General features: G+C 46.2%; 1 protein-coding gene across 2 annotated transcripts in view; it reads right to left on the bottom strand.

Moving 5' to 3' along the window:
• Positions 1-37: 37 nt before the first annotated feature.
• Positions 38-23,786, bottom strand: part of CMTM4 (CKLF like MARVEL transmembrane domain containing 4) — a 72,007-nt gene continuing 48,258 nt past the window's right edge. For both annotated transcript variants that reach the window (XM_038538770.1, XM_038538771.1), the window contains exons 2-4: positions 17,222-17,398; positions 8,798-8,896; positions 38-7,217 (exon numbers count right to left, since the gene is read on the bottom strand). In XM_038538770.1, coding sequence (XP_038394698.1) covers positions 7,053-7,217; positions 8,798-8,896; positions 17,222-17,398 — 441 coding nt within the window. In that variant the 3' untranslated portion in view covers positions 38-7,052. The remainder of the gene's footprint in view (positions 7,218-8,797; positions 8,897-17,221; positions 17,399-23,786) is intronic.

The following is a 23,786-nucleotide window of genomic DNA, read 5'->3' as shown; positions in this document are numbered from 1 at the left end:
GCGGCGGAAGGAAGTGGGGGCCAAGAAGGAGACGATGCCACTTTTATGTGTCCATTTATTAAACAATTCCTTCATGACAATTTAGTACAATATTTATTAGCGATTAGTGTTGAGAAAATTATTTCCCTCTACATACAAAAATACAGATTTGAACACTATGAAAACAATCAGCACAAGTACCATGAAAAATAGGTCCTTCAAAAGAAACAAAGGGGCAAAACCGAGGGCAATGTGAGGCTTTGTCTGCTGTCAGGGACAAACCACCGGGGGCAAAGGCTCTGGGGCCCCAGACCTGCTCCACGTGGACAGAGTCCAACCCACGAGCCAGGGTTCGAGAAGCCGGGAGACACCCCCCCCCCCCCGCCCCAGCAGCATAAACCAATGCGTGCCAAGTGGCATCCTTCCGAATGCCCCACAGCTGTGTCCAAACTAGTAAAGGAAATAGACTTTTCAGAAGCAAAATGTCATAGTTGTTAAATTAACGTCGCCCCCCAGAAGTGCCACTGGGCCAAGTACCAGTGAAGAATCACTGCAGTTACCAGCCATCTGACTTGACTTCCTTCGTTAAAATAATTACGTAGTCTGACCCTTCCAAAGGACAAAAGAGGAGCTGTAATATCATGTTTCAGTAAATCCATTCCTTCACTTTGCAACGGCTCAGCTAGTTTACTCGAGATTTTTCTTGACCAGACAGAACTCGCGTCCTACAGGGGTGGGAAAGCCAAAGGAGCAGCTAGCGGGTTAGCTGGGTCTCGACTTCATGGGGCTCCGCACAGCAGGGCACCTATTTTGTCCAGGCAGAAAGCCAGAAAGGGGCACCGAGCCCATGTGAGATCTGAGGAGGCCAGCGGGCGGAGGGGGACGCAGGGCCGGGGGTGGCCTGAGCCGTCCGCAGACGCCAGGCCCAGGACCGCCCTCGCCAGGCCAGGACACCGGGGTTGCGACACGGGGGCTCTGCACCATCTCCACCCCAGAGAGGGGGGAGGTCAGGGCACCGCGGACGTCCATTCTTTTTTATGAAACCACTTTCCTCTTTCTGTTTGAGGTGAGCGGTGGCTCCAAGTGACCAAGTGGTTTAAAAATGCCAAATGCAGTTATACGGATTCATAATTATTTCACAGAAATATACTCTTACTCTCAGACTGTTGAAATAAGCAGAAACAAATCATTGGGGAGAAAGCAGCAGAGAGGAGGCAGGAATAGCCAAGGTGGGTATTGTTTCTTTAATTTTTTCAAAATATGTAACGAAGTCTAAAAGGGATAATGGCCAAACCTCAAAACCATCATTGCTAAAAGCAATATTAAAAGGACACAATCTAAAATCATGCTACAAAAATAGTGTCATCTGGTTTAACTAAATGTACATCTTTTTTTCAATTCCATGATTGACAAGTGTTTGTGTGACTCACGCACAGAAGGCACCGAAGGTGAAGCAATTCTTATTTGTCTTAAAATATACAAAGACAGAATTACCTGTTTTGGGGGAAAAAACATACAGTCATACCTATAATAAATAGTTAAGTGTTTTTGCCACGGGTTCCTGAACCCCTACAAATCTCGACATATACAAATAGTTTCGATCCCTACATTCTTTCAGTGGGAACCATATCAAAATCAAGTTATTAAAAGCACTGGTTTTATCCACATACGTTAGTTTCATCATGAGGCAGGATCTGAAAGCTCATTTTTAAAATGGATTACAGAGTGAAAGCGCTGGAAGTAGGCAGCCCCGGTGTGGGCCGGGGCCAGCTTGGAGGTGCATCAGGCCTCCTGCCTGCGTCCTCCCCGGGGGGGCCGGCCCTTGGACCAACCAGTTCTCCCTTCAAGCCCTGATTATTTGCCTTCCTCGCTTCTGCAGAGAAGGGAACAGGATCTCAAAACTTGCAAAACCGATTCTGGAAAAGGCAAGAAAGCAAAATGGCCCACAGAGGGAGGCAGCCGTCAGACTGGCCCTGCCTGGCATGCACATCAGGTCCCCACACTGTCCTCGTGTCCTGGTAAAATGGGGTGCTTCCTACTGGGGTTTCTCAGATTTGACAGGTTCAGACTATTACCAAGTCCCATACAAACCATCACCCGAATCAACCGTGTCCTACTTTCTATCCTCTGAGGCACAATTAGGAAAAGAAACTTCCAGCCTCGCCCTGATCCCATCAACAAAGCTGATCAAGGTCCTTTGAGAAGTTCCTACTCTAAATTAGAACCATAAAAGTTCTGATAGCGCACTACAGTCCAGGCTACTAACCCCTTACTGAAGGCTCTCTGGCCTCTGTGTACGATGCATCCCAAAGAAAACATGCCACTCACAGGTGTCTAGATAAGCAGTAACCTGAATTGAAGTCTTGGCATAAAAATGCAGACAACAAGCTAACTCTATGAAAAAGATGTACTATTCAAGAATCCATAAGCTGAATTTTATTCTAGGCAAGTTGCCATTGATTCAAGCTCAGCGTACTTGTAGGTAACTTTTTTCTTTACTGTTTAGGAATAAGAAAAACTAGAGAGGGGGGAAAAATCCCCAAGGTTGAGAAATTAAATCCAAATGAAATAAAAACATGATCCAGACCAGAGAAGGGAAAACACATCAGGACCCATTCCTCTGTTTCCAGTCTAAGAGTATATAAATGCCATCTACTGGTGTGAAGAAAAGTCAACCCAGAACATTCCTTTTCAGAAGAAAGTTCCAGATTTAACATATTGAGGGTGTTTTCTGTCAGAGATTGGTTTCTAAATAAAAGCAATGTAGAAGGTCAAATATTTCAAATTACCTTTTCAACCAGACAGTTCTTAATGATCTCAGAAGTATCTGCTGAGGAGAGAAGAAACACGAGATTTTATAAAAAGCCAGGAAGGTTTGCAAAGTTCAAGGAAGGTGGCGTTATGTCTGCGTCTCCCTAAGGTGGCAAACGAGTTAATGGCAGTGCCTGGGCAAGAAGCACCTTTTTATTTTGCTAAAGAGAATTAATTGGCAATAGCCTTCAGCCTAGAAAGTGCTGCTGTTTTTTGTTTTTTGTGTTTTTTTTTTTTGCCTTTTGCCTTTTGCTACCTGTTTAATGTCATTATTTTCCTGTATAAGCAAAATATGGAGAAAAAGACAATCAAGCAGTGGTGACACAACTTCATGGTTGCTTGGTTTTGAACACAGAGACACAAGGGGACCACTTAAATCATCACTGCCTTCCAGAATCACCAAACTGGCCACACACTGCCTCCACACACTATTGATCTGTGAGGGCCAGTTTTGAGAACCCAAATATTTGAGAACCAAATATTTTGAGAAATATTTTATTTCTCCTAAAATAGCACAGGAGTATCTGCAAGAAAAGGTGAGCTGGGGCCACACGGAGGACATGACACACGGAGGCGCTACTCCAGGCTTTGCTGTCAGGAGCACGGATTTGCATACATGTGCAGACAGAGTTACGTGCTTTCTCTCCTCAAGAGACTGCCTGTGGCTTAACCAAAGTCTCAATCACTAGGAAAGCATCAAAGAAAAGCAGATGAAGCTGCAGGCTTTAGAAGAGTAGACATGTTTTCAACAGAGTCCAAAGCTCTGAGCAGAAGCATCCAACACATTGGATACACTTCACGCCTACCCGTGGGCAAGAGCCTTCGTCCCAGGGGAGTCATGGTGCCCTGAGGACTCGGGGTGTGGTCCGCCTCCCAGAGCCCAGCCCTCAGAGCCAGGCTGGGTCCCAACTGCCTTCCCCAGGGCTGGCCAGGCTCTGCCCAGACTGGCACTTCAGCTCCAGGTGCCCAGGAGGCCTTGGCGCTGGGACTGGACAGGCTACTACATCCCTCTTTTGCCAGGCGAAAGTAATCTCTTAGACAAGTGTTGCTGCACAGAGTAAAAATCTGAAATAAAATACTTTAAATCAAACTTCTATGAGGTTTTAATCTGTGACTGGCTTCATCCTTCCCTGGCTCTCTCTGAGGCCAGCGAGCATCTTTAGGCCCCCATGACTGTAATCTCTCTGTTTGAAAGGGACAGACCTCTCCCTCCATGCCTTCAGCAGTGAGAAAGGAAGATGCAGGAGAATCAGAGGGGAAAAAAAAATACCACATCACCCAAATCTGTGCCAAGATCAACTTTCTCTGAAGACGTCAGTGTTTGCATCCATCTAAAACCACTAGAGGTTCCACCAAATGCTTGAGGGTTTCAACCATACAGTCTCCAGGAGCAAATTCCAATTTACACAACGACTGCAGTTCCCATCAAGTTTGGTACCAACTATGAAAGCCAGCATCATCCTACCAGAAAATTGATAAACACTATGACTGCCTCAGCCTTAAAATGCCCCCAAACCAAATGGATATGATCCATAGTGGAACTATTAAATGTACAAACAAGCTTCCTTCAATTTGGGGGGAAAAAAAATCCTGTTAAGCCCCCACTAAGTCTAGATTGTCTTGTTTGTACACAGAGGCAACACAAGGAAAATGCAAGTGTTGCCACACTCGCCCTAGACAGCCCTCCACGAGTGCTCACCACCACACTGCCGTGCATCTGCCTCACCCGGATTAGAGAGCTAGAGAATGGGCCTGGCCGCTGCTGGTTGTACTGGGAGCTAATTAAATATACAGAAATATATTTACAAAAACCATGGGGGAGGCTCATGGCACAAAGGATATTAAATAGTTACAGGGACATAAATAATTCCAAAGATTCTAACACTACGATGCAAATTGACTCCGAGTCGCTCTGTGGCACAAAGTGCCATCACTTTTTATCACCTGTAAGCATTTGCAGTTTAGATGGGCTTCAGAACCCTTTCTTGCAGCTTTCAACACATCCTCAGGAGACCAATAGGCCCTTTTTCACCAGATGATAAACTGGTTTTATTGCAGTGACTTGGGAAAACTTGGGCAACAATCCTGCCTGAGTGGTATTCTTTTTTTCAATCTCACTTCAAAGGCGGCTTTTTATTGAGGCCAAGTAACATGATTCCCAGCAGATTTCTGATAAAGTTCAGGGTGGTCCTTCCATGTGGGCCCCGCTGAATGCAAGCTTGAGTCTTTGTGACCCTGTTTCTAACGAACTCTCAGAGGGAGATGAGCCCATTTTGGACTATGCAGACACACTCAGCAAATGCAAAATAAATACATAAAATGAACAGATATAAAATCTAGATGTCACAATCTCCTCAGAAGTCACTACATACGCTAAGTCTGCGAAGCATGATTTGTGCTGCCTCGCAACACACACGGGAGGGGGCTCAATCGGACCGGTGTGGAAGCAGTGGGGGGGGGGGTGACCACCAGACCAGCGGGGCTCTGCACCTGCAGCCCACCAGCCCGCCGCCCCTGACGCAGACAGGAGCTCGCACCTGCCACCGGGGCTGCTACCCCCAGAAGGAACCACAGCAGAATTGAGATGGTACCAAAGGGCTGGTCCAGGGGGCTAGGCCGTCACCCCAACCCTTCAGACACGGATTCACCCGCCTAGCAGGGCTACCTGCCCTGGGAAATCAGACGCTCTCTTCCACAAAGCGGGCGATGCCACGCACGGGGGGCCGGATGTTTTCCCAGCCACACTGCGCCCCACACACACTCACGATCTCTGCCCCGACGGTGCCCGGCTGCAGCTGCCATCAGCCACCACTAGGCGAGGTTCTGGGGGATCCCCTGGGCTGCAGACTCGTTCCCCCAGCAGGACGGGTTTCCTCCCTGGGGACAGCTGAACACAGAATAGCAGAGCAAGAAGGAGGTTTGTAAACATTAACAACAGTTCAGAGAGCGAAAACCCCACAACTTAAAACATTTTTCCCATGAAAGACACAATTGGTCTCCCACAGGAAAAATGCAAAGAACAAAAACACTACAGCATCACAGGGGCTCGTTTAACATGTCCACCACATAACCTTCACGTTCTCAAGCATCCATTCGAAACCTCACAGAACTACAATCTTTCCCCAAAACTTCCAAGATCCATGTTCATAGCTATGACCCTGAGGCACACAAAAGCTACAATCTGTGCCTCCCGAAACATCAGTGAAAGGATGTGTCGTGGTGGAAATTCAAGTATTTTCAAATCCTGGACAAACCTACTCAGAATCACTTTAGAGCTGTCCTCAGGCATTCAACACTTAGCACACATCCCTAAAGGAGAGGTGTGTCCCGACCTGTGGTCCACGAAGCCAGCAAACGGGCAAGCATTCTGGCTGCTGGAATGGATTGTATTTTTTGTGTGGCTTTTACCTGAGAAGGTAAAATTGCAGGAAGTCTGCAATTTGGCCTCCAAGTAGTAAGGGTGGGTAGAAAGCTGGAAAACAAGGTGGTCCCATATTCCTGGAGAAGAATGTGGGATTCGGGGAGGTGATGCATTTGAAGAGCCATCGAGTGAGGATGTGTTGTCTCAGCAGGGTAGGAAACAAAAGGCAACCTTCCCACCTGGCAGCAGTCCTGCCAAGCCGCCCCAAGAGGACAGCAGCTCTTCCCAGCCCCATAACATCCAGACCCAGCAAACAGCTCCACCAGCACGCCGGTTGCCAAACACTCAGCATCTCACGCGGCGTTCCGGGCCTGTGCTGCTGTTGCGATGCCCCAGGCCTGGAGGACGAGGAGCAGGGGAAGGTCCAGGCAGCAAGACGACACGTCGCCCTGGGGCTTGCGGGGGGCCTGCCCAGTGATCGCTGCTGACTGCTCATTCCTTGATTTTTTACCCCTCCCGGCAGCTCCCATTAATCCAAATTCTTGACTTGTCACAAAAACACATGACAGGGTGGCTCAGAGTCAGATGTGAAGCCTGTGCTTGGGGACAGTGAAGACTAGAAGAGACGCGGCAGCCAGGAAGGCCAGCTGCCCCCACAGCCACCAAATGCTGGGCAATCTGCAGGCCTCTCCCGCCCGCCTCTGTCTGAACAGCGGGGTACAGGGGGCTCCCTGCCTCACGGACCCGCCACCAGGGCCACTCTGAAAAACTTTCCCAGAATGAACTTTTACCAAAGAGGACAAAATTCAACTTAATCACAGGAAAATCTGACGTGATGAGGGAAAGAAAACTTGGTTGAAAGGATGGGCATGAGGAGAGGGAGGAGGGCTCCGGCAGGTGCTCATGTGTCCAGGCGCTGGATCTCGGGGCGACCGTCCACATCTCTGGACTCTGTGCGTGCTCGGATGTAGTCACTGGCGCTCTGCTGGTGGACACTGACCCTCCACTTCTGCACTGCCAGGAATGTGTTCACCGCATACACCGCGGTTGCCAAGAAGCCAAATATCTACAAAACACAGGCACCGGTTAGTCCTCAGACACGTCAGCCGTCTACAGGGTGTCTGGGCAGGACCTGCCCTGCGCAGCTCACGCTGACCCGAGCTGTGTGCAGCTCTTCCAGCTGTACCACGCCAGGCCCACTGATATTTGGCTGTCAGACGATGGCCAAGTGTGTAGTTAAACATGATCCACATAAAGTGCTGCCTCACCTGAAGACAGCCTACGGCTTCTTTTGAAGTGTTCTGGATCTATTAAATACACACAGACACATACAAATCATGGGTTTGCCTCTTTTTCATGGCCACTGGTCCCAGATAAGAAAGCACAATGTAGCCAAAGTATTATATAGACAGGAAATGAGGGTCTCATGTGTGAAACCCTAATCAAGCCACGTGGCCTGACGTTCCAAATCATAGCCCCCCAGCTCCCGCCTGCTGCCCGGCTGCCTCTCCCTTGGGCAGCTCCAGGTGGGCAGCTCTGGGGTAAGCAGCAACAGAAATTTAATGATTTGCTAATGACTGACCGATCTACTGAGTGACACTTGGGAGGGAGAACAGCTGGTTTAGTGTTTTTTACAAACCCTTTAAAGTGCCCTTCCCTGTCGCAAAAGTGCTATACATTCATTATAAATACAGAACAATACAGAAATGCAAAACACAGAGAATCAAAGTCTTACATGACCTGGTTCCCACCCTACTCCCAAAGGCATTCTTCCTTGAAAAGCAAAAAAAAAAAAATGTCATTTGACTGCTAAATGGTGTCAAGACCGCACTCTTCTTCATTAAGACCCCACATTGACAGGCCCTTAAAAAAAAAAAGATTGTATTTATTTATTCATGAGGGATGCAGAGAGAGAGGCAGAGACACAGGCAGAGGGAGAAGCAGGCTCCATGCAGGGAGACCGAAGTAGGACTCAATCCCAGGACCCCAGGATCACACCCTGAGCTGAAGGCAGACGCTCAACCACTGAGCCACCCAGGGGCCCCTAGATAAGGCTCTTAAAAGCAACTGTCAGAGACATCCAGGGCTCTGCTGGAAACAGACTAAAGGAGTGATTCCCAACTTTAAGTGTGTACCTGAATCACCTGGAAAACTTTTTAAAACATATTTCTTCTGGTTCGGGGGCTCCTGGGCAGGGAAGTTGGTTGAGTGTCCGACTCGGTTTTTGGTTCAGGTCATGATCTCAGGGTTGTGAGATTGAGTCCCACGTTGGGGTCCACACTCAGGGCAGAGTCTGCTTGGGACTCTCTCTCCTTCCACCCCTCCCCACTGTGCTCTCTAAAACAGATAATTAATCTTAAAAAAAAAAAAAAAAAGGAGGGAGGCATATTTCTGATTCAGTAGCTCTGGGGGAGCCTGGGAATGGCATTTCTAACAAGGTCCTCCACGATGTGGAGGCTGCTATTCTGGGGACCACAGTCTGAGAACCACGGCTCCGAAGGAACCAGGCCCGCTACTGGCTCGGTAACAACATCATTAGCAAAGAAAAAGCTGAAGAAGAATGAGCAGGACACACACTAGGGGACAGAGGAGGGTGGGTCAGAGTGTACAAATCAGCCTGTGTTTTAACCAACTGAGTTCACTTACCACGGCAGCAATTTCTGCTCCGGTTTTGTGGTTTAAAGCAGCCAATACAATCGAAGCAATAAAGAAAAAGAAAGTGCTGAGTCCAGTGTTGACCAAATCCTAAAAAAAAAAAGGTAAAGTCACTTGAAAAGAATTATTTCATGCTTTGCCCTAAAAGCAACTGAAGGATTTTCAAATATGGAGGACAATATCCAGCCTCTCTGACGGCCCCACATTTTAGTCTTGATGCCCAGGGGACTGGACCCATGAAGGAAGGCAAAGATGGTATCAGTGTATGATGCTACTTGGTGTACCACCACAGCAAAATTCACACATTAAGCAACCATGCTGTCGTTTCTAAATTAATTATTATGGAAACCCAAACTGCTAACCCATCAAGGACATGCACGTTAATTACCACTTAGGGTTCTACTGTCACCTTTAAGAAATACATTCAAATCACCTTGGCGTGGACAATGCTCCCCAGGAGTCCAGAAACTTGAAACTGGTGAAATCCCCTCCAACATCCCCTCGTTCATGTGTGACATACAAGCGCACGGTTTTCAGACTTAGAGAACACACTTAGCCCGACCTCATGCTCTTTCTCATGCACGGTCTCTCAAGGATCTATGTGCCTAAAACCTAGAGGATTTTCTCCTTAGCTTTTTGAAAAGCAAATGCAGTCATATATGCAATGCTTCCAATATTTAACTCCTGTCTTAGCTGTTGGGAGGAACGTAGCACAGTGATTAAGTGTCACAGCCTGACTGGGTGCTAGCCAACCATGATTGGGACAAGTCCAACTTCACTTCTTGGGTCTTATGTGGGAAGAGTACCCCCGCCCCACAGAGTTGTTCTCGGGGTCAGGTGGAGCCACCCATGTGAAGAGCTAAGCACTGCACCTGGCTCACAGGTAGGGGTCCCTCTGCACGTTTATTGATGCTTCTGTTATTACTAATGTGACAATGCACCCTGACTGCCTGGGTCATACCAGGGTCCCTCTGGTATGTGTTTCCCTCTACAAGGGAAAACACAATCCCGGTGCAGGCTTCTGCAGGCGCTCATGGAGAAAAGCAAGTACCAACTACAAAGCTCTGACCATAAACGTCTGCCAGCAGGACAGTTTTTAGCTGTGACCAATGGTAAGTAAGCAAAGGCAAATTTCTCACAAATTTAAACCCAAAAGCATTTAGTTAAAATGCTCAGTCCTGGGTAAGGTGCTGTAGGGATAAAGAATATAAAATGAACTTTCCAAAGACTATTCAGAAATGGGGGAAAGTTTTATGACACAGTGCTGAAGCCAAACATCAAACATAATTCTATGTACATTAATGGTGACTACGTAAAAAGATAAATTTGGTCAAGGGCCTGTATGCATCAAAGGTTTTAAAGAGGTTCACGTTGTTTGTCTATGATTTCCACATTTGGAAATTAATCTTAAATATCATACTCGTGCAAAAAGGTTCAAGTATATAAGGATGTTTGTTACAGAACTTAAAACAGGAAAAAAAAAAAAGGTAAGCAAAATGCTCACCAACAGGGGATGTGTTAAATAAAAATGGAATACTACGGGGTCATTTAAAATAATGATGTAGTTGTACATTTAACACGGAATAGACTTAAAATAGTTTAAGTGAAAAAGCATGATTCTAATGGTTCTACAAGGTCCTCCCTCCTCACACATCACAACCTACGCGCGGAAGGGAAAGCTAGTCTATCTCGTCTGGAAGGTTTCATCAAGTATGACAAGTGGTTACCCCAATGGGTTGCATCACTCGAAGGGCTTTTTAACAGCTTTACTGAAATAGAACTCATATGCTTGATAGTACACCCAATTAAAATATACAGTTCAATGACCACGACTTATTTTAGAACATTTTCGGCACTCCCAAAAGAAACTCATTAGCAGTTAATTCTTCATCCTTCCCCTAATCCGAGGCAACTACTAACCTGCTTTCTGTCTCTCTGCGGATTTTCCTATTCCAGACACTTCATATAAATAGAATGAGATATTTTGGGGTCTTTTGTGACTGCCTTCTTCCACTCAGTATGAGACTTCTAAGGATCACTCATGTTGGAGCACGTATCGATGCGTCGCTCCTTTCTATTACTGTGTCGTATTCCATTGTATCAATGGGCCACATTTTGTTTACCTTTTCATCAGTTTTTGGACATTCCAGTTGTTTCTACTTTCCAGTTGTTTTGAACAACTGTATTAGGAACTTACCAAGCTTTTGGGTAGACATATGCTTGGATAGACTCATTTGTCTTGGATAATCACATGATTTTATTTTGTTCTTTTATTATTATCTGTATCTTCCAGTTTTTCTGTAACAAACATTGCTCTGCTCTGCACAGCTCAAAAGGCTGAAAAGTGGAAGACAGCAGATACTCGTCGGCATCACCTACTTGAGCTCCTTGTCCATGAAACAAACAAAAGTCAAGGCTCTTAGGTTCATCCTTCACATCACGGGAAACACACACACACATGCCCTCAGGCTGGGCTCTGGGAGTTTTTAGTCAACAATGGTGCTTATTATTATTATTTTCTAATGCTTTAACTGGGACATGTACTCGATCAGCCACATGCTTTCCAGCCTGCCACAGCCGTCCCCGTTCCCTACCGTCTCACACCCGCCACCACTTTATGTTTCCTGTCTGGTCCCTAGAACACCCAAGGCTGCAGCACCTCCTTGTGCTCAGAGATGAGAAGGAAAACCACCCTCACATACACATGCCCGCAGGTGTCTCCTTCAGTGTGAAGCCCTGGAACTCCAATAACAGATCAACAGGATGTGGCCTAGAGGGTGCAAATCTGAGGCCGACTGGCCACAGCTAGCTCACAGACAGGTTTGACTTGCACAGCATTCAAAACAAATGTGGACATGCCAACATTTAAATACCAGAAGACTGCACACAAAAAACTAACTTCTTTAAAAAAAAAAAGAAAAGAAAAGAAAAGAAAAGAAAAGAAAAGAAAAGAAAGAAAAAAGAAGCTTCTAGATATACTCTTGAAAAGCTGTTCCAGGAGTACCCTGAAGCAACTGCACAGTCAGCTTGGGGCTGAGGAAGAGAACCACCTGCCCCGTCTCCCCGTCTCCAGCCGTCTTCTTACCTGCCCAGCCCCAGCAGGCCAAGTCCACAGCCCTGTTCCAGCGCCAGAGAATGGGCCACTCTGCAACGGGCCCCACAAGTGGGGGCCAATGGGCACCCACGCCTCTCTCAAGGCCCAGCTGGACTCTGGCTTTTTCTCAGAACATCCCTCTGCCGGCCCCCTCCAGGCTTCTGCCCTGAGGAATCTCCCGCCTCCGGCCTGTTCTCTGCCAGGCCTCACATGAACCTGGATCTCACGGAGCACACTTACCAAGGGCAGGCAGCTTGCGTTGACCTGCCCTGGGCTTTCAGTTCCCAAGCCCTAGCACACAGCAGGTGTTCAATACAGGTCTGCCAGACTGAGCACAGGTGAGACAGGTAAACAGGTTCAGCCCCGGGCTGTCACTGCAATCGCTCTCAAAACACTGGGGTCTGTGGCTGGCTCTGGTGTCAGCTCTACACATGGATGACAGGGGGGCAGTTCACGGCCACTAGTCCATACCGTGTACAGACTTGTGCTCAAATGGCCCTAGTATCAAAGGGACAATCATACTATGACGATGGTGCCAAATACCGTCCATGGAATCCCTATTGTGCCAACCGTGTGTTTGTCTTTATAGCATCACCAATCCTAACCTGATTACGATCTACAATACATTATAGAGCAGGAGACGTGTTATTTTGTTTTACTTTTAGGGGTAAGGAAACTGAGTCCCAGAAAAGATGAGCATGGTACGATAAAGATTACGTATTTGGTCTTTGTCCCCAGTTCCTTGGCACTTCCTGAGTGATAGGAGCGCCTTCTGTGATTCATAAGGAACCCCTCGCAACCATGCCTGAGTTTACGCTAATGAGACAACTCCCTGGAGCCCCTGGATAGTTTCAGGATAGGAGCTGGTTACCAGAAAGTCCAAAACCAACCAGGCTGTTAGAAGGCTGGAACTTTCAGCCCCACCCCCATGGGAGAAAAGAGGGGCTAAAAATTGAGTCTCAACAATTAATGAATTTAATCAGTCGTGCCTACATAATGAAATCCCCCAGAGAAAAAAAAAAAAAAAAGAAATCCCCCAGAGAAAACCCCCAAGCAACAGTGCTCCTGGAGCTTCCGAGCTGGTGACTACACACCTATGCTGAGAGGGCGCTACACCCTGACTCTTGAGGACAGAGGCTCCAGAACGTCGAGACTTCTGGATCCTGCCCTATACACACACACCTCTTCCATCTGCTCCTGAGTTGTACCCTTTACAACAAACTGGTAATCACAAGTCGAACACTCTGCTCACGTTCTAGAAGTTCCTCTAGAGACTTACGAACCTGAGGAGGCAAACCTGCAGTTGGTGCAGGTCACCTGGGAGCCCCATTTGGGGCTTGTGGGACCAAGCCCTTCTCCTGGGTGTCTGTGCCAACTACAGGAGTCAGTGTCAGAACAGAGCTGAATTTCTGGACACCTCGTTGGTGTCAGAGAATTAGACAACTACTTGGTATGGGAAAACAGAGATTCAATGTCAGAAGAAAAGACATACATTTAGTGTGAAAAGTGGCGTCAGAAAACACTATACCATGAGTCATGGCCGAGGCCTTAGGGCTCTGCATGTGGCCCCTCTGGGTGACCCAAACTGTCCCAACTCAGCACCCAACATGGGTTCTTGATCACGAGAGGTTTGTGGGTTGAGCAGGGGCCACCGAGGCACTAAGAAGAGCACCAAGGAGGAAGAAGAAAAGCCAGGGAGAGTGCGATGTCACGGCAGGCCAGAGTGGAGAGCACGATGGGAAGGACGGAGCACTCCGTGGCAGTTCGGCTCCCATGTTCAGTGTGGGGAGAGCTGAGGAACAGCTAGGGGATCCAGGAACAGGGACATCAGGTCTATCTTTTGACCCAGGTGGTAGCTCCACAATCTTGATCATTCTTAAGTCAACTGTACATTTTTAATGACTTTATCTGAATAAGCTATATTTGACAGTAAAAGGTGAGAAAAGAGAGATGGGGAGTCGGGACATAGAGAAGGTCAAGGTCCCTCCTTGTGGGAAGTTCAGCTAAGCAGTTGTGACGGACTCAGAGAACCGGCTAAGGAGACTGGGAGCCCCTGGCAGGCGTTCAATGGTTGGCAGGGGCTGGAAGAAGAGAGGGATGGGGTGAGGGAGAAGGCCCAGGGCACTAGCCACCGTAGACATGGGTGGGACACAAGTGTACGAGCCCCTAATACATGGAGAAAACCAAGCACTACAGGAGGAGTCCCACAAATTCATCAAAAACAAACAAGTGAACCCAGAGCTATCAGAATCTTTCTGCTGGCATCAAATAATGCTTGTATGAAGTATGTACTTTGCATCCTCCTCCTTATTTACCCTTTTCCAGGAATACTTTTGTCAACATAGGCTCCTGAAATGACCATTTTTCTAACTCTATACCAATCACATCCTATTTCACTCGTTAGTTGGCTCTACTGAGGACAAAATATTCTGACCATGTTGTTAGAGAAACACAACACAGCCAAGGCTAGTCCTCTGTAGCGAATCCATGAGCAATGCCCAGCCCCAAAGAACTCACTTTTTCTCCTCTTCCAGAGAACAGATGACCTGAGAACCCCTCAGTAAGTACCATCTCCTCAAGTGCATGAACTCACATACGCTTCTGTTCAATAAGCACACACCTTCATCTATCCCAAAAGGGTGGAAATTCTGGAAAGGATCCCAAAGGATTGAAAGTGTTCTCAAGGGACCACATCACACAGGCGTCTGCCCCACCCAACTCCATCCAGAAGAAAAGGACATATGTTAACTTTCCAGTGAAAAAGATGCACTTCAATATGACCAAATAATGTAGTAGTCAACACGTAGAAAGCCCTTCATGTTTAGAATAGAAAGATCAGAACTCCAGAAAGCTCACTGAGGAGGTATTTCTGGGGATAAAGGGCTGTATGAATTAATTATTAAGCTGCAGTATGAAGTCTTAACAGATTTATAGCTGTCAAATCAGTAGATAAGACTGAATTAAGGGAGTAAAGCGAAACCTGGCAGTAGTCTGTAGGGGAAACGTGGTTGATAGGAAACAATGGCCCCTTGCTGGCAGTAATATTAGTATCTCTCAGACTGGCAGCAGCGCACACTGGCTTAAGGTCCCCTGATATACATTGTCTCGTTTCATTCGTAAAACAAGCCTGTAAAATACTATTGACTCTACCGATGGTGACCTTCAACATGAGGCCCTAAGTGACTGACCTGCCCAGGGCCACGCACAGCCGTTAAGAGCCACCTTGCACTTGAACCCAGACAGGTGTGACTCAAAGCCCTCAGTCTTCACCTTCCCAGCAGCCAACTCTATGTCAGGTAGGCCTTCCAACACTTTGCATTTTGGTTGGAGGAAGTCTAGAAGTTGGAGGAAGTTTATGAGGTTCTCCTATGCTGTCAACTCTGTGAGCACTTTTTTAAAAGATTTTATTTTTAAGTAATCTCCACACCTAACGTGGGGCTTGAACACACAACCCCTTAGGTCAAGAGTCACACACTACCAACTGAGCAAGCCAGGTGCCCCGAGAGCATTTTTTTAAGGGAAAACACAAACTTTATCTCAAAAATAGTTGAGGTGCTGTGGGGCACCTGGGGAGCAGGTGGGTTGAGTGTCTGGACTCTGGGTTTCAGCGCTGGTGGTGATCTCAGGATCATGAGATCGAGCCCTGAGTCATGCTCTGCGCTCAGCAGAGAGCTCTCTCTCTTTCCCTCCAATCCCCTGACCCTCTCTCTCAAATATATAGTCTTAAAAAAAAAAAAAAAAAAAAAGGGATGATAAAACCTGCCACAAAACCAAGACAAAACCAACTGAGTTTTCAACTGACATCAGCTTTTCTAGTTCAGCTCTGCTTTTATTTTCCCTCCTAGGAGTTTGAGTAACACACAGAGTATTCCTTCAGGAAGGCCCACTCCTCTCAGTACCACGCCACAGGATCACCACGGGAGTGGCCCCATCAGGCAAGGTGACCAGCTCCACCTCCTCCCTGGCTCCAGCACACACGGGCCACACTTTCCATGGTGGGGCACACACCTAGCACTGGGCATCAGGAGAGGAGCACGCTCAAGGGTAGGTGGTCTGCAGTGCCCCCTCTCCTGCCACCCTGCACCCTCTCAGGAGTGGCGGCTCCACGGGGTTCTCCTCCCACAGGCACGTAAGTGTGAGGCAGCTGACTGTGCTTTCCTGTGACTTCCCTGATTCTCTTCCAGCTCTTGCACATGTTTATTTGTAAAGAAACATCAAGAAAACCGAGCACTATTAAGTTTCCTTTCCCATTTAGCAGGGTAAGGAAAAGTAACACGAGTCCAGGAAGAGGGGCCGGGGAGTGACCAGCCCTGAGCTTCCCATGCCCATCTGAGGGGAAGGCTGTCAAAGGGGGTTAAGAACCCAAACCATTGGGGATCCCTGGGTGGCGCAGCGGTTTGGCGCCTGCCTTTGGCCCAGGGCGCGATCCTGGAGACCCGGGATCGAATCCCACATCAGGCTCCTGGTGCATGGAGCCTGCTTCTCCCTCTGCCTATGTCTCTGCGCACCCCCCCTCTCTCTCTGTGACTATTATAAATAAATTAAAAAAATAAAATTCTTTAAAAAAAAAAAAAAAAAGAACCCAAACCATTGAGAGCACATGCTTCCACTCGGGACTCTGATCAAACCACCGAATCCTCCGTGTCCTCCCAGTTGCTTTGAATGTAATGATAATCCTAGGCTTTGCGAGTCACTGGCATTTTCACACTTGTATTTCCAATTCTTCCTTTTTTTTTTTTTTTTTTTCAAATTTTTATTTATTTATGATAGTCACACAGAGAGAGAGAGAGAGAGGCAGAGACACAGGCAGAGGGAGAAGCAGGCTCCATGCACCGGGAGCCCGATGTGGGATTCAATCCCGGGTCTCCAGGATCGCGCCCTGGGCCAAAGGCAGGCGCCACACCGCTGCGCCACCCAGGGATCCCTTTTTTTTTTTTTTTTCCCAATTCTTCCTAAAGAGATACTTTGTAAATGGCTTTTGGGCCCAGGGTGAAAAATATGCAAATATATTTCATTTTCTTTCCAGATTCTGTAAACATCAATATTACCAATCTTCTCAGAGGATCATAAAATGGAAATAACATCTTCAAAGGGGTCAAAATAATTCTTATATGATGGTTCTCCCACTAGGGAAGATTCAGTTTACTTTATCTTTCATTCAACCCAGCAAAGACATTTAAAATTTCACTGTTGAATTACAATAAACTGAGTATCAGGATGAACTAGCACCAAACAAGATGACGGAGAGATTCCAGCTTCCCTCGGGGCTGAGTGGCACCTAGTCCTTTCAAAGTCAGAGACAGGTGGTGACTTGTACTCACTGTCAGGTTCCAGTTGATCTGGGGGATCCTCATGTGCAGGTTCAGACTGAACAGAATCAGCAAGACTCCAGTTACTACAAATGCACTACAGCTCACGAACTCAAAAAAGTAGAGGCCTTCACACGGGGAGCACTCCATGATGGTCTCTATGCAGATGAACGCAATCAGGGCCAAAATCTAGGAAGAAAATTGGAAACACACATGTGCGTGTATATTTAGTACACATCCGTGGACATATGTGCCTGCCGCGTTTAAATAAAACCTACCACCACCACCATATGTGGCCAGTTTTCCTCCGGGGATGGAAGGATCACTGTCAGGAATATGATCTGATGAAATTCTTATGGAACAACAGGTAGAGGGAGGCCTTAATGAAAGGATCGAATTCCTAACGTGAACACCTACACCCTAGCACAGCCCCCCGACACCGTGCGGGTGCGGGTGCAGGTGCGGGTGCTGCTCAGCCCTCGGGAGGAAACAGGACCAGCTCATGTGTTCAGTTCTTCCTCGGCCACTAGTAAGTGGACACTGCCAACACACGTTTCTAATTTCTAGTCCCTACCACAATTATGCCCAACACTGAGAGGGCAGGGTCCCAATGGCATCCATCTATGCCATCTGCAGCTACCCTGGTGGTTCGGGCGGGGGGCACGCAGGCTGAGGGCTTTAAGACAGGGCTGGGTATAATCCCCTCTTCTCCCAATGACAGGCACCTAAAAATGAGGTCCACCTAATTAACTCGCGAGCTGTGCTTTTTAAAAGTTATCACTAGACTTGGCCATAAAAAGTCAGAATGGCAGTCTATAAAAACATTGGAAAAAATGACCAATAATGGCACCAATTTGTTTCTAAAGGACCACAGTAACATTCTAGCACTATGTCCCAAGAGATCAGAGGTCACGGTCAAACAGGTATCAGTGGAAATTACCAGGTGAGCTTTTATTTTTTTTATTTATTTTTAAATATTTTATTTATTCATTCATGAGAGACACAGAGAGAGAGAGAGAGGCAGAGACACAGGCCGAGGGGGAAGCAGGCTCCATGCAGGGAGCCCGAAGCAGGACTCGATCCCGGGACTCCAGGATCATGCCCTGGGCTGAAGGTAGCACTAAACCATAGAGCCACCTGCCCCCCGCCCCCGCCCTTTTTTTTAAGATTTTATTTATTCATTCACCAGGTGAGCTTTTAAAGGAAGATTTCAGGAAAAGGAGGAGGCCCAAAGGCTGAGTTAATGACCCAGCGATCAAAGAAAAGTCAGGTGGTCTTGCACCTAAACCAAATCAACCTTAGGCTCCGGGCCTCTGCTCTAGCACTTGTCTAACCAAACACCTCGCAGCCCACCACATGCAAGCCTGGGCCAGGACATGGGCCAAGCCCCCACTGCAAAGGTCCAGGCAGTGTAGGCAGGTGCTCTGTGGTCCTAGATTTGGCTTTAGAGCCAACACCATCAGCAGCACCAGAGAGCTGGCTAGAAGTGCAGTTTCTGCCTCTCCTCCTTGACCTACAGAGTAAGAATGATTGCTTTTTGGTTTTGGGGTTTTCTTTTTGACAAGATCCCCAGATGATGAAAGTGTAGGAAACATACAAGGCACGGGCTGTTCTGTGGCCCTCCTCTGCCTACTGGAGTCCCACACATGTGCCACTCAATGCCACCTCCTCCCCATGCCTTCCCTGATTGTCTCTCTCCCAGCCAGACATGTTTCCATCCTCTCCCAGGAAAGCTTGTTCATCTGTGATTACATTCTACCCTTTTTTATAATTGTCATTATGCCTCCCTTTGCTTCCTGGGCTTTCTGAGGACAGGGCCAACCCACCTCTCTCCACTCCAGGTACCAAGCAGAGGTACTAGCACACCACCAGCAAACAGGGGGATGGAGAGGGGCCACTAAAAACCCAGACCCACAATTGCTGACATGCTTGGCAGGGTCTCCACGTAAAAGGCACACAGGGCAGGGCAGCTCTGCTCCATCCATTATCAGTACTTCCGCACAGCAATCATAAAAGACACCTCTCCTATCAAAACAAGGTTCACAATTTATTTTAAGTCAGTGCATTAGAGATAGGGGTCTTTAAGCACACACTTTGTGCTTTTCCTAATGGCTCTTAAAATTTTCTATAGAACCAGAGACTTGAATTCTCCATCTGAATTACATGCCTGACTTGCAATCAATTCACAAAGGAGCAGTTCATATAAGGGAAACTCCTAAACTTTTTCTTCCCCCTGTAATTGGATCTAGTAATCTTGGGCAAGAAATAACACACTGTACTGATGAGTTACAAATGTTTCTGGTATGCTAACTTCAACCATATTTGTGTGGGAAGGTAACACCTACATTCTTAAATATTAAAATGAAAACAGTTTAAGAATATGCAAATCTAATAGGCCTCTCAATACAGCAGTGAACAAAACAAAAATCTGCTCTCTAGCTCATAGTCTAATGAAGGAGAAGCTTTTAAAAATTAAAAGTACAGTATGCTAGGCAGTGTGAAGTGCAAAGGGGGAAAAATCAAAGCAGGGCAGGAGAATGCAATGTAACTAGGGCAAAGGTGTTTGAAATTTTAGGAGTGACATGGAAGGCCTGAGAATGTTCTAGATTTATTACAAAGTTTATTACAGTCTATTACAAAGGACAATCAAGTGAAAGAGAACTTCAATTGCCTCTATTCTGACCTCAGGCTGTAGTCTTATTGAGTTCTTTCAAGCTTATCCCTCAACTCAAGAAAAATACCCTGCAGCAAAGCATGCCCTGATGGAAACTGAAACTACCCCTTCAAGCAACAGGGACTGCCCAGAGCCAGCGAGACCCCGTGGGGTGACCCCAAGACAATCGTCAACCTGACCTTTATGCCCCAGCTGCTTGTACCTACAACCTTTGGCCCACATTTTCTTTCTTTTTTTTTTTTTTTGTTCAAGATTTTATGTATTTAAAAATAAAATAAATAAATAAATAAAATAAAAAATAAAAGATTTTATGTATTTATTCATGAGAGACACAGAGAGAGAGGCAGAGACACAGGCAGAGGATGAAGCAGGCTCCATGCAGGGAGCCCGACGTGGGACTCGATCCCAGGATCCTGGGATCACGCCCTGGGCCGAAGGCAGATGCTCAACCACTGAGCCATCCAGTCGTCCCTGTCCCACATTTTCCTCACATAAACCCAGAAACATTTTCGGTACTTAGAAACACCTTTGAGATGCCAGTCCTGTCTTGCTGGTGTCAGCCTCACTGAAATAAATTCCTTTCTAGTTTCACCATCACTCTTTGGATTTTGTCAGTGGTGAGCAGACTAACCTGGTCCGTGGGGAACCCTGGAGCCAGGTGCTCTTGCACCCTGGTTACAAAGGGATATACCTGAACAGCCTATGAAGAGACACAGGAAGCAAGGTCCAAAGGGGCCTCCAACACAGGAGCTTCTGTCCGGGAGTCTGGAATGCACCACCTTCCCCCGCACGGAGATACATTTTGGTTTACCGAACCCTGGCGTTCAAGTTTTTATAGAGCTCAGTCTGTAGCCCCTTCCCCTTCCCAGAGATGAGTGGGGTTGAAAGCTCCAACTCTCTGATCAAACGGCTGGTTCCCCTGGCAACCAGCCCCCAGCTCTAGTGCTTAGCAAAAGTCCTCTCATTAACACAAACTCTGATGTGGCTGAAAGGAGGTTGATGAGAATTATCAAAAGACACCTCTTATCATGGAGGAAATTTCAAGGATTTTAAGAGCTCTGTACCAGAAATGGGATGAAGACCAAATATCTATTTTCTTATTATAAATCACGGTATCACAAGTATTCATATGTAAACAGAGATCCAGACAGAGACGCATAAACACACAACTATACACATACAATAATTTAATCAGTTCCCATTCGATAGGCATTCAGGTGGCTTCTAATATTGCTTCTAATAAGCAGTACACTTTTTTGCCTCCCTTTTGACACAGTCAATATCAAATTTTCCTCCAGCACAGTAAAGGCTGACTAACAATTGTTGCTAAAGTAAAAGCTACCTATTGACCAAAAAGAAGAAAAGAAGGGTTCAAAGTTACACTGGAAGCCAACTTCAAGGCAAACAAAGGGATGCCTGGGTAGCTCCACAGTGGGGCGTCTGCCTTTGGCTCAAGGCATGATCCCAGTTCTGGGATCGAGTCCCACATCGGGCTCCCTGCTTCTCCCTCTGCCTGTCTCTCTGCCTGTCTATGTCTCTCATGAATAAATAAATAAAATCTTTTAAAAAAAAAAAAGGCAAACCAAGAATCAAAAGTAATTCAACTTATAAAAGTTTTGCAGGGGCACCTGGGTGGCTCAGTGGTTGAGCATCTGTCTTTGGCTCAGATTGTGGTCCCAGGGTCCTGGGATTGAGTCCCACATCAGGCTCCCCACAGGGAGTCTGCTTCTTCCTTTGCCTATGTCTCTGCCTCTCTCTGTGTCTCTCATGAATAAATAAAATTTTTTTAAAAAAATAAAGTTTTGCAATAGACAAATGTCACAATGTAAAACAGCACAGAGATATTTAAAAAGATACAAATAAGTAACAGTTACTGCATTTGCTAACTGGAGGATCATGCATGTCCTTGGACAAAGAGCCCTTTCCATGGGGCACCTACCAACGAACCAGGAATATTTTCATACTTGGTAAGTAAGCTGATATTAAATGGTTGTCAGGTTTCTAATTATGACTGACAACATTAGAAAGCAGGAAGGGAAGGGGAGAAAAAGATTTGGCTGATTAAGTTACTATTAAAACTTTTTAAAATTTCGTAACACCCCATGTTTCTATCGGTGGGAGTGTTAAGCGTCAAGACCCTTCTGGAAGGCCCTAGTAATCAATCAGCAGCGCTGTTCACCAGTACACCTCGCTCTCCTCCTTCCAGGCACACCGCAGGGTTGGAGGTTTGTGATAAGAGATGTTCCCCAGGCAGATTTATTCTCAGGATGACAGACTTGATGCTCAGAACTCCAGACCTGCAGCTCTGGGTTCCTATCACAACTCCTTTGGCCAGGTGGCGATGGAATAAGAATGGGAGTTTTGGGGATTCGGCTCACTGGAAGCTGAATGAGAGACAGGTTACACTTGGGTTCAGCTGTCACCTCCACCCATAGTTACTGTACAGAGTTACATAGTTGTACAGTTGTACATACTGTACATAGTTACTGTAGCTTTCCCACTGCAGAAATGGCTTCCAGATATGCTCTGAGCTGACTTGATGAAGAAGAAATGAGCCCTAAAACTCACAAGGCAGATCAGGATTATATTCAATAATACAGAGTATGCAATTATAAACATACTACATATTTTCTCCCTTTTTGGTGGAAATGAAAGAGAATTGATCAGCTGTTCTAGGATATATACGGCAGAGGCCTGTAGCAGTATTACAAAGCAGGAGCACACGTGTGTGAGAGACTACAATTCATGCATCCCAGTGAGTCAGATGGCATCTGATAAACCTTGAACTAACAAAGTTGGAAAGCCCCTCTAAGAAAAATGGCACACAAAACTGCCTCCAATGCACTGAAACAGACTGAAGAAATAAATGTGCCAGTGACAAACTGCTACACACTCATCCATAAATTGATGCACGTTAGCATAACAGCACGTTGATCGCAAAGTGGTGTTGCTCAATACAAAACAGTGGCAATCTAAGATCCGAATTATTCTGGCGTATACCTACATTTCAGACTGATTGTGTAGACTTGTTCGGTATTAAACTGATCGTACCAAAAATTCAAATATGACCTGTATTAGTGTAGGCCAAAAACAAAAACATTTTTTAAATTCGTAATTTTGTGTTTCTCATTAAAAGTACTCACTCTCATACCTAGCTTTCTATTTTTAATTTTACATATTTTCCCTTAAAGTGGGCCTCCCAAAATCACATCAGTCTCAGGCCACTTAAAGCCTGGATCTACTTCTGGGTTTGGGTAACAAAAAGTCTGAGTGGGTGAGAGATCTGTTACTCTTGGCAGTGGCCGGCAGGCAAGCTCCCTTCTCCCTGCCACAGCAGCCAGCACTATTCCAGGAGCAGGTGGCCTGAGTACGGCTCATCAGAGAGGAGTGTATTACGTGCCAGAGAAGGAAGCCTCCCTTGTGTTAAGCCATTGAGATTTTAGCTTTGTTTGTTGCTACAGCATAATCCAACTCATACTCACTAGAAAAGAGCACTTTTGCATACTGTTAAATTTCACCAAAAAAAAAAAAAAAAAAAAAAAAAATTCACATGTCCTAGGTATCTAGTACAAAACTGCCAATTTTATGGGATGAATATGTCACTCACTCATAAAGACACCAGACCCAAATTGTTCTATAAACTTACTAGATTGTCAAAATAAAGATGTAGAGATATTAACCATGTTATTTATAATTTTAAAACAAAAGAATAAAATATCCAGAATTTCATTTCAGGAATCCATCTGTGTGGTAGGACTATGGACACATATTTTTTTAAAGGCTTATTTTCCAAAATGTCTACAATGAGTATGTGTGGTTTAAAAAAAAAATTAAATATTCTCTATATTGAAGCATCCAGGTTTATGATGAGTTAAATGCTAGTGACCTCTAAGAATCCATCCT

Source organism: Canis lupus, chromosome 5 (genome assembly GCF_011100685.1).
Source record: "Canis lupus familiaris isolate Mischka breed German Shepherd chromosome 5, alternate assembly UU_Cfam_GSD_1.0, whole genome shotgun sequence".
Classification (NCBI taxonomy): Eukaryota; Metazoa; Chordata; class Mammalia; order Carnivora; family Canidae; genus Canis; species Canis lupus.
This window is presented reverse-complemented; position numbering and strand designations above follow the sequence as displayed.